This window comes from Acartia tonsa, chromosome 3 (assembly GCF_053477335.1).
Source record: "Acartia tonsa isolate MP-2025a chromosome 3, ASM5347733v1, whole genome shotgun sequence".
NCBI classification, from domain to species: Eukaryota; Metazoa; Arthropoda; class Copepoda; order Calanoida; family Acartiidae; genus Acartia; species Acartia tonsa.
The window spans coordinates 22,957,620-22,974,839 of NC_137262.1; the positions used below are offsets into that span (position 1 = coordinate 22,957,620).

Sequence of the window (17,220 nt, forward strand, 5' to 3'; positions counted from 1 at the left end):
TACATCCATTAATATATTTATTTTGCAACAGAAATGTTTTGGGTACAATCACATTGTTACAATTTAATTTTAGGCCATTGAGCAGCGTATGGCAACAGAAGAGGCAACTTGTGCTCTAACAAATGCTGAGGCAAATGAAAATGGGTAAGTAACCAAAATAACATTATGAATGCTTTAAAAGTTCATAAATAGGGTTATTGTGCCTCTTATAATGATAGGGAGTTTTTTATTCACATATTTGAAGGGCCATATTTGATGTCTTAACATTCAACCTATGTACATATAACTTAAATTTTAAAGAAATCAAAGCAATGAATATATTTTAAGAAAAGAAAAATTACTGCACATTGTACTTTTTGTTGATATCTGTTTTGATTATTGTAAGAATAATTGTTATTTGTACCCTTTTTACAACATCTAAATTCCCTTTGAAAATCTGTAAAAAATGTCAACATTTTTAGGTTCTATATTTGTAGCACAGCTATTCTATAAGCCTCTTATAATGGTCTGTTGGGCAAGAAAATTTTTGATGGCCTCTTATTTCCAAAAATCTGTCAATTTTATTGCAACCAATAGTCTTTTTTTGTTTAATATACATGGAGATATTATTTTTATCTTGAAGCTTTTTGTCTTAAACTGACAATTTCAAGTCTAAGTAGGAGGACAAACATATTTTTATCTATTTGAATTTTACTAATTACTGACTTTGCCCTCCTTGCTCACTCTAGCGGTGGTCCTGGCGGTAAGGAGAGAGAGGAAGACAGCGATGATGAGCGTCGCAAGAAGGTGGTCATGAACAACAAGCGCCGCAAGGAGGAGAACAGGAAGGAGGACCAGAACGGCGACAACAAACAGGCAACCCCGTCCAAGGGTGGACCGCCGAGCAGTGGCCCACCCAAGGGACCGCCAATAGTGCCTGGCATGAGAGGACCGAATGCTGCCGCACGCCCTCCGCAACAGCGTCAGCAGAGTCGTCCCGGGCCGCCACAACATCAACAATCCAAAGGCGCCCCCGCAAACAAGGACGAGTCATCTGATACAGAATCCGATTCCGAAGATGAACGGCCCAAGCGTCCAGTTAAGGGAAAACCCGCCCAGGGCAGTGTAAAAGGAAAACAAGCGCCGCCGCCCGGAGGACCCAAGGGCAAGCAGCCGCCGCAACCGGAGGGCAACGGAGAAGGAGCTGATATGAGGTTAGGTTAAACACATGAATGCGCCAGTTCTGTTAATAATGGATGATAGTTGAAGATGGCAGGATCCACTTCCAAGTAGAGACAAAGCAAAGTGGAATCAGCCAGTCTTTATCTTCCTACAGTTTATTTAATTTTATTTCTTGCTATATTAGGACTATGCTATATTATTATTATTATATTCTTATTAGAACTAAATAGTTTAATATCTTCTATATTTATTGCATGATAGTTAATAATTTTTTAACACAAAGACAGTATTTAGTTTATAATTATACATATATCAGGACTTTATTAAACATTATATTAAATAATTATGCTCAATTTCACCCAATTATAGTAAGGCAGGGATGATCACGTCTAAAAGTAGCTGCACTGTTTAAAATGATAAGAGTAATAGGGGATAAGACAAGTAAGGATAAATTATTATTCCAAATGATAATAAACAAAGTTACAACTTTTGTGTTGGTTTAAATTATTGGTTGAAAAGTTTGAATTCCGAAGTTAATCAACCAACCAATCCAAACTAAATAGAAGTACCCAAATATTTTAAGTCAACTAATAAAAAACGTGATTATAACACTTTCGGTACTAGTGTCATTAACAGCCCAATTTACCCTCTTTCCCAAGAGTAATATACATTGAGAACATGTAAAAAACAAGATGAAACAATTAGATCAAAGCGGGAGTAATTACCGAATAGAGCGCAGTATTACAAAATGATGAAGAAAAAATATGATCACACATAGAGAAGCTTCGCTACTAAGAAAAAAAATTATTTTTCAGATTTTTTTTTACTGTTGAAATTGAGCATATCTTAGTTTTAATCATATCTAATGCTTTATAGAAATAAGAGCTATCTAAACTAAAACCAATTTATAATTCAAATTTTTATTTGCTTGGTTTTATTTAATTTTCATAATTTCTAATATCGTATAGAAACGATTTTAAGGTAAAATTATCAAATGAGACTGGATTTTACCTTTTTTCTCTATTAAATATACACTTAATGAGACAAATATGAAACCTTAAACACATTCTTAAACATGAAGAAGTAATAATCCTCATTTTAACATCAAATTATTAAAAATAAAATTACTAACTAAACTTTAAATCTAACCTAATGTCAATGTTTATAATTTTACTATATACATCCCTGCGAGATGCATAAATCAAAGTTTCTCAACTTAAAAGTATGAAAAATATAATATTGTGTTCTCCATTTTTTTTTACATAATGCCAAGGTTTGATAAATAGACCAACAAAAAGACCCTGGCTACTTATTGATTTTTAAAAAAGAAATGTTTCAGCCCTTGTATTAGAGCTCTAACCTTTTAGGGCTCTCCTAAACATTTCCTAACCTAATCTAAAATAAAAGCAATCCTCAAGAATATTAGAAATTGTTGTGGTGTCGGTAGTCGACTTATCGAACCGGAAACCTTTTTTTTACTAACAAACAACCATTTTCAAGAAAGAAAGTGAGAAAAAAACTTTGTTTTATGCTCGTAAATAAATCATAAATAAAATTATTCATAAAAGATTAGCATGTAGTTTTAAAATCATTCTAGGCAAAAGGACGAATATTTTTTTTAATTGATTAAATCGTATTTAAATCTTAATTTTAGTTTAATTATTTTTTCGAGTATTTATACTTTATAGTAACATCGCTACGTCTTAATATCCTAAAAAGTTTATATTTATTATTTGTTTATTTAATGCTTAAATTCTAATGTATTTTTTGTTAACTAAGATAGATGCCATAAACATATTTCTAGTCTGTCTCTATCAATATTTAGATATTACAAATATATAGATATACATTTTAGAAAAATTATAGGTAAAATAAACTAACTTATATAGTAAGGGCTTTTGAAATGGAAGAAAATTGGGGTATAGTCCTTTCCACGACATCCCTCCATAAGGAGCGATTCTTCGTATTTTTAAAATGGCTTTTTATAGGTTATTTTAGGTTAGGTTAGGTTATATTGTGTTAGGTGATTGCCCCACACGGTTAGGTAATTGGCCACGCAGGGTTAGAGCCCCCCGCAGGGGCTAGAAATAGGAGAAAAGCTACTGTGAAAAATACGAAGAAACGCTCCTTATGGAGAGATGTCGTGGAAAGGACTATACCCGAAAATTGTCTTTCGCCTACAAGCTTCCTGAAGACAAAACTTTGTCCTTTTAATTTAGAGAAGTACAATTTAACTTCCATTAATCTTTCCCTGGTATTTTGTTTAACTAAAATAAATTCAGGTAGAATTGTGTTTTCATGTTTATTACAACGATATATATGAAAATTATATTTAAAGAATTTTCCATACTTCAAAATATTTTGAATTTTAGATGCCTATAGAACACAAATATTTTGTTAATTTAATTTTTAGTACTTTTTTTAGATTGATATGTTTACTGTAGAGAATATTTATTTTTTACTTTCAGTATCTTCGTAGTTTTCATAAAGACAAAGATATTTCTTAGTTTGTATTGAAAAATTAATACAGAAAAAGCCATTCATTTTTGAATAGACAAACTAAAATTTTCCAGCTGGAGCGTTAATACATCCAATCCCTTCCTGAAACTTGTTTTTAAGGTTGATATTTATAAAGTTTTTGGCCGCTTCGGATTAGAAACGAAGGGAAATGGGGTATTGGTGCTTCGTTTATGCAAACATTTTTAGTCAATTTCATCAATGTTTTTAACGTGTAACATTATCTACAATTTTAAGATTATTTGCTTGAATATTTAAAGTGGTCTTCAACTATGACATGTTTAGTAACCACTAAAATTATTGCCTTCATATCCATTGTAAGAATGAAACTGATGAATATAATTTTAGTGATATGGATGGAGTAGATGATGTAAAGAATCCAATGGCTGCTGCTGGTGCAGTTAAAGATGCTCTTGCTGGTGGTAATGTAGACAAGGTAAATTTTAGAAAATCAACAACATAAATTGACACAGTACACTGGTGTCCTGGATAGGAAACAGGTTTTTTTTTAGTTACGTATGACAAGACCTATATTTCTATGACCTGGCATGTATGACAGTTCAGCACATGACTTTCATTAAATCACAGCTGATCATTTTTGTGGATTTTTTTTGAAAATTACTTTTTTACCCAAATTTTCATAGTTTTCCCCCAAAAAATCACAATGTTCTCACATTTGCAGCTTAGTTATTCTAAATTTAATTTTTAAAAGTATAATAGATGACAGCTGAACCAAAGATTCTGTTATCATCAATAACAAGATCTTTCAGAATCAATTGACTAATCTAAGTTTTGTAGTCTAGAAGTTGGGTAAGAGTTATTTGAAGTTGTTCTTTGAATTAATGTCTAGACAGTTAAACAAAACTTAAGTTTGTTTTGGTAGTCAACACAAAAAATACTCACTTTTCATGTCCCTCATGCATGCCTCATGAATTGTTATAGCATAGTTCATAGTTGTAATAAGATGTCCCTCTGAGGTTTCACCAATGAAGTTTAAACTAACATGTTTCAGAATCATGATTCTGTATAAAGTTTTCCTTGTAATATAGACAAGTTATCCTGCTCAATATTGATTCCTGACTGACTTGGTGTCTAATTAGTTCCTCTGTTGTTTTTTGTTCCTGCTCATCATCATTGGAAACAGTCAGTTCAGGAATCTGGCTGCTTTCAAAGGTCTCTGGGTGTTGATGGGTTGTGGTTGCAGTTGAAATGGAGGTGGTTGTGTGGAACTCTTGCCAGTGTCAGACAAACTGCGCCTGGTTCTTGTTTACTCTGGCCTTCAAGGTATTCATTGTAACCTGAAAGTATTGGGCCAGGGTGGATTTAGCTGTTCTGGGTAATGAGTTTTCATGTTTTCTGATGGCTGGGGCTAGTATGTTTAGAACTTTATTGTCATTTTGGTTTCTGTTGGTATTTCTGACAGTTTCTGTGTGTATCTCCTTAAGGCTGGATTGGTAGGTCTTCTTAGACAGATCTAGTTGGGAAATCCTGTTGTTTTCTCTGCCTTTAAGTGATACTACAGAGTTTTCCACCTGGTGTTTAGGGGTTGGTGGGACCAGATTTGTCATGTAGAGGTGATTTAGTGTTTTTGTTGAAAGGAGAAAGGTCCTTGCTTAGCATCTGTTAATAATCTTTCACTGGCTTAATCTTGGTCTTTGCATGCAGTTTTTCAATGATAGTCATGACGTGACAGTAGATAGCTATTCTCAGAACAGCATTTCTGGCAAGCTTGAGACTGTCCCAGCTGGCATTACTGAATATGGGACTGCAGTAGATTATCAGGGACTGGCAAACTGCTTTGTATGTATTTACTTACTTTTTTTTCCCTCTGCTGGAGAGAGCTTCAAGCATTTTGTTTTCAGAGTTTAGTTTGTTTCTAGGCTCCTTAACAAGATGGTTGATGTAGAAAAGATTGTCACATGTAACACCTAAGAACCAATGGTACTGGCTTAACATTGACCTTTACAATGACTTCAGTGCCTGCTTCATTAATAAAGGTGGTAAAGACTATTGCAGATGATTTGGCTGAATAAATGAACAGGTTTTGACCTTTTAACCAATCATCAAGAACTGCTAAGTAAGCTTTTATGTTCTTGACATAGCACAGGAAGCTAGATGTAGGTTAGAGTGAGGTGTTGGTAATGATGAAATTTACAGATTGAATAGTACAGAGTATAGGACCTCTCCTTGTAGGGCAGCCTGTTTGGCAGATTTGTATGCAGATCTAGATATCTGATAACATCAAATTGTTGTCTATCTCTTAGGTATTCACACAAAAACATTTAATGCACTCATTCAAGTGTAGTGCATTAATATCATGCAGTAGAGGTTCATAGTTTACAGTGTCAAAAGCCTTTGAAAGATAAATGGCAACTGGCACTGTTTTGAAAACTGGTTTCTTATTGTTTAGGCTGTTGTTGATTAAGGTTTTAATACACTGTAAGGCAGTGGTGAACCTGCTTGTGTGAAAGCCATGTTGTTGGTCTGCAAGTTTAACAGCATCATTCAGGTAGGGACAGTGAGACAGGACAGTAGCTGGAACCCTGATTGTCAGGTTTCCCTAGTTTCAGTAATGAAATAATTTTACCAGTCCTCCATATGCTTGGTATCTAGAAGTGATTTACTTGTCAATACAACAATGAAAACATTGTAAAAAATCATTGCTGATTCTGATTTGTTTAAACTTCTTTGGTGGAAACTCAGAGGAACATAGTCTTAGAATAGTCAATCAAAGTTATTTATCTTGTTAAAGCTGTCATCTATTATACTTTTTTTTTGCAAAAATTTAGAATAATTAAGCTGGAAATGTGAGAATATTGTGATCTTTTTAGGGAAAAACTTTGGAAATTTGGGTAAAAAAGTAATTTTCAAAAAAATCCACAAAAATGATCAGCTGTGATTTAATGAAAGTTATGTGCTGAACTGTCATACACGCCCAGTCATAGAAATATAGGTCTTATCATACGTAACTCAAAAAAACCTGTTTCCTATCCAGGACACCGGTGAGTAAAAACTTTGGAAGATTTCTTTATGTCAAAAAAAATCATATACTTTTTTGGCTGCAGGCGGCCAAATGGCTGTTAGTATATATTATGCACATATTTAGCAGCGCACGTAAAAGCGCAAAAAATTGCTCACCAAGTCTCATTATTTGTTATAATTTCAGGTAGCAGACATGGGTAAAGCTGGTGCTGCTCAGGCTGGCAAGATGCTCACGAAGGGTATCGGTGGCATTGCTGGAAAAGCATTTGGCAGCTTCTTCTAAATCTACATTCATTATAAAAAACATCAACAAAAAAGCCATTAAATTCTAGAGCCTATTATTTAAAATAATTCAATGTGTACAATAGAAGTAATACAAAAGTCTATAAAATTATAAATTATGTAGGAAATTAAAAAAAATATTTTTGAAAAACTTTACTGTAATATAAAAGTTTCACAAAGTAAAAAGTTAGAAAATGCTTACAGCTTAGATTTTCTTTCATTTATTATCAAATACTAAATCAGCAATATTCTAATGCTGCTTCTATATATACAGATAATAGGAATAATCAGGCTGAATACAAAAAAAAGTTTTTATTGCTGTCTATAGTTTCCAGCTAGTTAGATGTCAATTACAACCCTAAACTATTCACTAAAAAATAATGAGCTTCAACAATCCACTTTTTGTTCGGTCAACAAGAATTGTTTATTTTTAGAAACATTACTTCATTATTTATAATGATTATAAAGTAAATTAAAATTTTAGAACTAAATTAGAAAGATTGTGTGGATTTTTTTTATCAAGAATAATATTTTTTTCTAATACAAAATATCACTTAATACAATCTAAATGAACCTATTGAATTTTTTTTCTTCTCAATATTCTTAATGATTGTTTTTAGTAAGATAAAGGGGTCCAAAATTTTTTTAACATTGATGAAAAAGAACTGTTTGCATTTATTGTTATTTTGTTATTTAATTCATATTCCAACCCTATTGTCAAACATTAAATGGATTTGTTTCATAACTCATTTTTGTACATTTATGAAATATTTGTTTTTGAAAAATAATCTACTCTATATTGTTTATTACTTGTTTGGCTTTTAATTGTTGTACATATAGTGAAATTACTTCTTTAAAAAAATATTTGCATTGAAATCTCTTTCAATTATGCAAATTGGCATCAATTAAAAGAAAACACGTTTTTTTTTATGTGCTCGATTATTACGTTTATAATTGGAGTTAAATTATTTAAAGCCAACTTCGGTACTTGGCTGACTTTTTCTTGTTAATCTCTTTTTCTTTTGATAAATATTATTTTAATAAACTTCAAGTTAAACCTCAAAAACAAATTTATATAAGCTATTGAATCTCAAAAATTTTAAATGGCACATGACGTGAAAAATTTATGTAAACCCATCTTTTTCTTTTATTGTCTTATTTCCATGAATCATTATAAATTTTTATCTTTTATCATATTAGAATTGTAGATATTACAATTTTTTTATTTAAATACTTCAACGAATCAACTCGGTGACATGTTAAGAATTACAATTTAATAATTTTTAAGCCAAAGCCCTTAAATAAGAATTAAAATCTATTACAAATTAAATAACCATCCGCTTAAATAAATAGAGGGCATAGCTGTTTAATAAAAAAGAACCTCTTAGTTTTATTCCTAAAATGTTTAAATCTGCGTTGTTTTGTTTTTATTATGCATAAATTCTCGTAATTATTATTATATTTATTGATGCATATCTTTTGGTGTTATAGATCATCTATTAATTAATAAATTGCTTATGTTATTCCTCTTTTTTTGTCTACAGAACAGCTTCCCTATATTTTGGTAGTTTAACCGCCCAATTAAAATGTTTTAGTAATCTAATTTTCATAATGTTGGTATTATAGGAAACCTGCATTATTGATATATTTAAAATGATTAAATTTAAAATTTAATATAAATAGTTTTCTTATTTTAAATGTTTCCAAACTCCTCTTAAGTTATGAAACATAGATCATATAATAAACATTTCTTAAATCACCTTATAAAGGATCTTAATTACTAGAAATAAATTAGACTTTTTAAAAAATTTGGTTTTCATGAAGAGGGGTGTTAATAAAAAGATTCCTTGAATTCAATATAGTGAATGTTTAATAATCATAAAGTATATTCATTTCATAAAGCTTATAACGAATTACAAATTTACAACATAAACTGATTGTTTGAAATCCGTAAAGGTGTGAGTTTTAAGGATAATATTCACTAAATAAGTGTATTTTTTATTGATAAGAACTAGAGACAAATTTTTTTTAAGTTAAAATAAATTTGTATCGTTCTACAACTGTTTTCAACTTAAAACTCACAACCTTTACGGATTTTTTGCGCAACCTACTTGTCCCCTGGTACCTTACAGGCAAAAACGATCAATCTATCTATAATGCAAAGTAGAATGATGTCTGTCCCTTAAGATCTCGGTAACCATTGAACCGATTGGATTTTACTCTTCAGGGAATATACCTACTGGTCCTGTAGTGGTTTTAGGCTATTTTCTTGGGTGGTGAGACACCCCAAACTCCAACAAAAAATATACCCCCAATTTTTTACAAGAATTTTTTTGCATACATTTTGCGAATTCGCCGTTTATTCGCGAAAATTGGCGACTCATTCGCAATTTTTTCAGCTGGGATTGGTGGTTCATTCGCAATTTTTTCAGCTGGGTAGGTAATAGAAGATGTAATGATTCCCATACTTTCATCATTTTTTTCAATTTCTTTTCGGGCAAAGCCCCTAGAGGCGAATCCGCTAGTAGTGAATATTTGATAAGTCATTTAATTTTTGTCTTGGATACCTACGCCAAATATTTTACTATCGTCAAACATCCACAAATTATTACCTAAATCAGGGCTCAGCAGACACGACTAAACCTCATATTTAAACCCGATGTATTCCATTTATTTCTTTCAAAAAGAAGGATTGCCGAGCCCTGCCTTTAATTGATTACAATTATTGCAATGCGTTATTTACTAAGTATATTTGCGATTACTTTTATTTAATGAAATCTTCTAATTTTTAACATGTACAAAACAGCCTGCAGTATTGCATCAAGATCCATGACAGATCTATATAGGAAATAAACGTCTATAATCGAGCTCGAATTCTCCAAGTAAAGAATGTTAAAAACTCATAGTGCTCCAATAATCCCTATTAAATTCTCATTAACCAGAACGAAAAGACCCATTATTCTACTTTTAGCATCATTAATTCAGTTTTTTTAATTCATGTTGCTATTTGAATAACATTGAAGTATTTGATTTCTATTCATAACACAGAAAATTTAAATTCATAATATAGTAAATCTAAGAAAACTTAGTTTTAATATAAATTGATTCGTGCGACACTCCCGTAATGTGGTCTGATATTAAACTAAACATTTTAACCCTTTCAGGACGAAAATTTGAAATGAAAAATATTATGTGTTTAATCTTTAAAAAATGTTAAAAAAAATGAAGCAAAACGTTATATCGTGAATTGTTACATTAAAAATTGTTGCAAAAAATTACTGAATAAATTAGTTAAACAGATATTATAAAATAAGACGTTAAAGTCGTAATCTTTAAGTGCAACTTAATATTTTTAAAAGAAAGAGAGAGAACGGGTCGATAGAGAGAGAGAGAACGAGGGGATAGAGAAAGAGAGAGAAAAAGAGAGAATTAGGGGAGAGAGAGAGAGAAAGAGAGAGAACGAGGGAGAATTAGGGGATAGAGAGAGAGAGAGAGAGAGAGAACGGGGGGATAGAGAGAGAGAAAGAAAGAGAGAGAACGAGAGAGAATTAGGGGATAGAGAGTGAGAGAGAGAGAGAGAGAAAGAGAGAGAGAGAAAGAGAGAGATAGAGTGAGAGAGAACGGGGGGATAGAGAGAGAGAAGGGGGGGGGGGGAAGTACATATTCAATTTTTGTATAAAATAAAATTTGAGTAAATATATCATTAAATAGCTTAAATACAAGATATTTTATTTGGACATACTAACGTAGCAGCTATGTAAAGCAATGCACATTGGGGCAAATCAACCAAAAAGGGGATTTAATTATTTAGTACCCTTAAAATTCATCTCACAAAAATTTCATTTTATACTTTTTTGTATGTAATTTAACAACAAACAAATTTGCTTTTATGTTTTTTTCTGTCATTTGAAAGGAACATGAAGATAAAGGTCATTTTATGAAGGTAGATAGAAAATTACCAGATTAACCCCTCCCGAAAATAGCCCCCCCTTACCCTATCCATCTATCTATCCATCTATCTATCCATATATCTATCCATCTGTCTATCCATCTATCTATCCATCTATTTATCCATCTATCTATCCTTCTATCTATCCATCTATCTATCCATATATCTATCCATCTATCTATCCATATATCTATCCATCTGTCTATCCATCTATCTATCCATCTATCTATCCATCTATCTATCCATCTATCTATCCATCTATCTTTCCATCTATCTATCCATCTATCTATCCATCTATCTATCCATCTATCTATCCATATATCTATCCATCTATCTATCCATCTATCTATCCATCTATCTATCCATCTATCTATCCATCTATCTATCCATCTATCTATCCATCTATCTATTCATCTATCTATCCATCTATCTATCCATCTATCTATCCATCTATCTATCCATCTATCTATCCATCTATCTATCCATCTATCTATCCATCTATCTATCCATCTATCTATCCATCTATCTATCCATCTATCTATCCATCTATCTATCCATTTCTCTATCCATCTATATATCGATCCATCTATCTATCCATCAACTATTCATCTTTTTATCCATCAACTATCAATTTATCAATCTATCCCTCTATCTATCCATCCATCTATCCATCTGTCTATCCATTTACTTATCCATCTATCTATCCATATATCTATTCATCTACCTATCCATCTATCTATCCATCTATCTATCCATCTATCTATCCATCTATCTATCCATCAACTATCTTGAATTTCGTGTTTAAAATGTCTAATTAGGGGTTTTGGTTATCACAGCAATATGAGAATTTTTTAGTAGCGCAGCTACCCTATCACTAGCTTTTTGGGCCCTTTAAAGTGTAACTAGGTTAATTGTAGTCCGATTTTAGTGTTCAAAGTGTCAAATTTGGGGTCATGGAATTCATTTCAGTAGGAGGGGAGGGGATGGTGTAAATGGGGGTGGATGGGGATCCTTATTTTAGCAAGCTACAAGTTTCACTTTATTTTTATGTTTAATAAATCCATTATAAATGTGGGCATGATTAACATAAATTTTTATTAACTAATATCTATATTTATAATGATATTATGATTCTTGTTTACTGTTTATATGTACACTAGCGGCTTCGCCCCTAGCCTCTAGGGGATTTGCCCCAAGATGTAATTAAACAAGGATGACAACATCCATGAAAGAAGCGAAGCTCTGAAATGGAAGGACAAACGAACATTAACACTTGTGAAGTGTTAGAACTGAATATTAGTGCATGTCTATACAAAATTGTAATTAAAACTGATTAAATACATGTTACTGTTTAAGGACATACTGACGTTTTTAGGACTTGATTATAGAGATGCTTCGCTTATAACAATAGACGTTATTGAAATAGGAATCAGTATTCAAAAAATCAGATGAATAGGATATTTTTAACATTCAAAACCATTATTTGTTGTCAAAAAAGTAACAATCAGCTTGTTATAAATGGATGTACGGACTTTCTGGTAACGATTATAGAGTTGCTGTGCTTTCTAAGTCGTACCTAACTGTTGTAGAAATCAGCATGAAAAGTTTGAGATCGATAGGACAATTCTAGCCTGTTTAAGTTAAGTAAAAGAGCTAACTGTACCAGACGTACGGACGGACCGACCCTAATTATAGAAATATGAAAAAATTGAGGGGGATTTTTATTTTTGAAAAAGATCTTTAAACAACCACAGGACCAGTAGATATATTCCCTGAAGAGTAGAATTCAATCGGTTTAGTGGTTAGCGAGATCTTAAGGGATGGGCGGACAGACAAACAGACATCAAGCTACTTTGTATTATATATTAACACCTAGGGATCTAAGGAACAAAACAATAACCGATTAATATGTACATCCCCAATATTGATACATATTTAATAAATACATATTTAATAAACTATATTACAAAATTATTTGTCTGTAGATGACAATTAGTGGTTGAAAAGTTTTGACACTCATCTTAATGAACCAACCAATAAAAAATCAATTAAATTTCCTGAAGTTCTTATGCTAACGAATATAAAAACGTTATTATAAAACTTTGAAGTTTGGAGACTAGTGTAATTAACAGTCCCCTCCCTTTCTAAATAAAACTGCTGACTTTAAACATGAATACCCTGTAACTACATAATTTAAAAACAAAGCATTACCAATAGACAGACAGAAGACTACTTGCTAATTCCAATTTAGAATGATTATAAGAACCTCACGTTATTTGCATATTAACTAATTTTGAGGTAGGGGACATTGGGCTGTTTATAACACTAGTCCCCAAAGTTTTACAGTTGTGTGTTCAAACGTTTTAACTACTAACTTTAATCTACACAAGGGGTAATTTTGTGTATTATCATTGGGGATGTACAACAATTTATTGACCTTTGTCTTATCCCTTTAGATCCCTGATATTTGTAAGAATCTATAGAAACGATTATTTAGTTACATTAAAACATCAAACATAAAGAGGTTTAGATTTAGGTTTAGCCCCCCCCCCCCTCTCCTCCCCATCATTTAGTGCAAAAGAACTTGAAAATATTTATTATTAACTTTAATTATAAGTCTGAATAAATATTTCCCAATATGTCTATGTTTTTGTGTCTTTTATTTATTTGAATTATATCTTAAGTTTTGACTTTAAAAGCGCATTTAAACGCCTTTTCTTACAAGCTTTTCGTGCACCCACGTTCAGAAAACGGGCTAAAAACCCCTACGGGGGCGCGGGGGGGTAAATGAAACCAGTACTGGCGATTAAAATATGTCTTTGGGTAATCAAATATCGTTTTTTTAGCCGGCGACACCCGGCGAAAACATGTTTCCTCTTACTGTCTTCTCAAATGTTGATTAAAAAACAAACAAATAAAAACTAAAATCTTGACTTCAACTAGAATTATTTAGGACTAATTTCTTCAATTTGTGTTTTTTTTCTTTTATACTGTCAAAATATATGTAATGCATGACTCATCAGAAGTTATTTTGTCTAATTACGTTAATTCTAAGAGATTTTATAATACTTTTAAAATTGTTGGTGAAACACAAAAAGTATGCCTTTTTCTGTAAGAAAATTTTTGCATTTCTTGACTTCCATGCATTAGAATGCTTACTTAAAAAGCGTATTTTTACGATTCCTTTGAAATCTGATGTACATTGGGTATGATAATACTCATAGAATGTTTAAAACTTGATTTGGGGGTGGTGAAATGTTGCCCCTTGTTGCCCCTATGTGCAATGGAAAAAATAAAGATTTTGACTTTGACTTCATTGAAGGACATAACAGTTTCAAAATTTTATTGTCGAGTTTGAATTCAATAGGACAATTCTAATATGCCTAAATTAACAATCAGAACTATCTGTTAGGGATATTTGGATGGACAGACCAACCCCCACTATAGAAAAGTTTTGCTTTTAACAAAAAATAGATCATTAATATTATACAATCCCTATGGCAAGCTATGTTGGGAATATTTTCACAATTTTTCAACCATTGATTAGTATATGAGAAAATCACATTTTTCCCTAATCCTAGCCAACAGACGAATGGACAGACATTTTGAATTATAAATGAGATTCGCTACTAAATAACAGCGGAAAATGAATTATGCAAATGTTCCATTATAATCTTGATAAAAAATGTAATCCAAAACAAATATTTTAGCTATAGGCGTACAGAAGTGCATTGCTTTCCAAAAAATTTAACCTTCTATATTAAATAGCAGAAGGGAAAATAAACATTTCTCCTACAGTAATTTTATTTATTTCAGAGCACTTAAGATAGAAAGTAAAACTTTTTAAATTTAAATTTATTGACCTCGCTACCAACATTTAACAGATAAAAAAGGATGACAAAATCCATAACTATAGAAGCTCTTGAATTAAAAAAATAAAAGGCAAAGCAAATGAAAGCAAAAAGGGTGCACAAAAGACAGACATACTGAGTAATGATACTTAGTGGCATTTGAATCTTTACACAAAAAATATCTTCAATAAAAGCTGGGAAAATTATTTAAGAGCATTTCCGATAGATCGACAGACAATATTATTCTTAGAGTATACATGCATTGGTCAGCAAACATAAAATAAGCCTTCTGTCTTAACCCTGAAAGATCGGGCCCTCTACAAATGCTTAATACATCGGATTTTATACCTTAATATTTGCATCAGCCTTCTACCTTTCCAGTACAGATATTTAATATTCTCAAGAACATTACAGACCAGTGAACAACGTGAGCTGTAGGCTAGTTGTGGATATGACAGAAAAAAATTTTGATAGGAATTAAATAATTCCACATTAGAAGCAGACAAATTGTTGTGGAAATATTTATGTGATATTAGTTAAGGCCTTAAAGGGCGAATATAGGTTCGATATGATATGAGCTTATATCAAAGGTGCCATTACATACTTTTAGAATATCTATGCCAAATTTAAAAATTCAAAAAAATCCTTAAGTAGATTTTGCAATTTTCTGTTTCAATTGAACATATAATAAATGAGATTGCCACCAAATTCGTTTATTTTAGCCCTTTACAAGACTTTTTTTTGACTATTTTGCTTAAGTTTGATTGACTATTACATTGGCATGCACCCTAAAAGATAATTTAAATGTTTATTATTTTAGATTATATACTAGTTTATTTAATTTTTTAAAAAGCATAAAAATAATTTGCGTAGAAGGGCGTCAGGAGTAATGACAGGGTAAATAATACGTCTTAAAGTTTATTTTCTGTACAGAGATCTTTGATTAATTCATGATGATATAAACAACCCTTGTGTACGCATTTTCAACACACACACACACGGCCACAAAAAAAAACAGGGATTTGAAATCATTCTTCCTCCAAGAAAATTTTATCCATTATTTTTTTTTACTTTTTACATTATTTGATGTTTTTTTTAACTTTTAAATAATTTACTTTATGAAGGTAGAAGGAGGGTATATTTACCCCTGATTAGTTGGTTTCCACGTTATTACGACTATCATTAAACAAAAGCTTTTTAATTCAACCTTGCCACAAAGCCTTGTGTAATGCTAGGGTGTTTGAGTTCTTAGGGAATCACACTAATTACAAAATATTTTCTTCAAGATTGACGGGTTTTAAGCTATAAACAGACTTATACAATTGAATATGTCAATATTTTTAAGTTATTTATAATCTATGGAATTGCACCTTTGATATAAGCTCATATCATATCGAACCTATATTCGCCCTTTAAGGATAAAACATAAGACGATATTTTAAGATAATTAACTTTTCAATTTTATTTTCTCTGAAGCAATTTTATACAGCAATGTATCCTCTTAAATTGATTAAATCTACGGTAAACAGATAAAATAAATTGCTCGATTTACTTAATGTTCTTAGAAGGAAGTAAAGAAAATTTCAAAGTTGGCAAAACAATTAGTTGTTAAAGCAAAGCTTTTCTAATAATTAAGAGTTGGTCACACATTTGGATAATTTTATTGATTTAAAACTTTACATGTAGAGAGGATTTCTGTAACAGTTAATTTGATAATAATAAAGAGTAGAGAAAAATACATTGTTTAAAGGCACATTAACCCAATTTGCAATCTATCTTGAATAACAGCTCCACACACCCCACCTACCTACAATAATAGCGGTAGCGGATAAAATCAGGACTGAAGAAGCAAAGTATAGATGTTCTATACAAAAGAACAATCTTTGGTCCTACCCCAAACGTCGGAGTGGACAAACGCAAGAGTCCCAAACGTCGGAGTGGACATGGCTAAAGTAAAACGCAGGAGTGTCTGCTATTTTAATAATAGGATAATTTTGAAATTTTTTTTTATACCCCTGTCTACAAAATAACGGTTATGGCCGCAACGCTCGGCCCCCTGGCCTATAACCTAACCTAACTAAGAAAAATAAGGGGACCGAGGGAGGGGGAAATTGTATAAAAAAAATCAAAATTAAAAAAACATAAAAATTGAAAAAAAATCAGAACTAAAAGAAAAATTTTTTTGAGAGTCCCGAGTTTGTCCCAAAATTCCTGCGTTTGGGACTCGTACGTTTGTCGTGGAACCCAACCTTTCTTACGACCAGCTATGTGTAGCGGACAAATGTCTATCATAGAAAGAATAGAACTGCAATATTTTAGAGAACTTTGCAGGTTTATTTAGGTTAGTATGCATTTACAATTCTTTTAGAAACCTTAAGACTAAAGTGTGATTCGATCTAAAAGAAAGTTTGCAAGTCATTATCACTTTTCAAATAGCAGACACGTACAGTACACACGCAAATTAAAGAACAGCTAGAT

At 31.6% G+C, this 17,220-nt stretch overlaps 1 protein-coding gene across 11 annotated transcripts in view; it reads left to right on the top strand.

The window, feature by feature from the left end:
* Window positions 1-8,465, top strand: part of Cadps (calcium-dependent secretion activator 1) — a 73,501-nt gene extending 65,036 nt beyond the window's left edge. For 8 of the 11 annotated variants that reach the window (XM_080153186.1, XM_080153180.1, XM_080153183.1 and 5 more), the window contains 4 exons: window positions 74-144; window positions 729-1,193; window positions 4,027-4,114; window positions 6,845-8,465. In XM_080153186.1, the coding sequence (XP_080009312.1) occupies window positions 74-144; window positions 729-1,193; window positions 4,027-4,114; window positions 6,845-6,943 (723 nt within the window). In that variant the 3' untranslated portion in view covers window positions 6,944-8,465. The remainder of the gene's footprint in view (window positions 1-73; window positions 145-728; window positions 1,194-4,026; window positions 4,115-6,844) is intronic. The other 3 variants (XM_080153189.1, XM_080153190.1, XM_080153192.1) reach the window with 2 other exon arrangements.
* The last annotated feature ends 8,755 nt before the right edge of the window (window positions 8,466-17,220 follow it).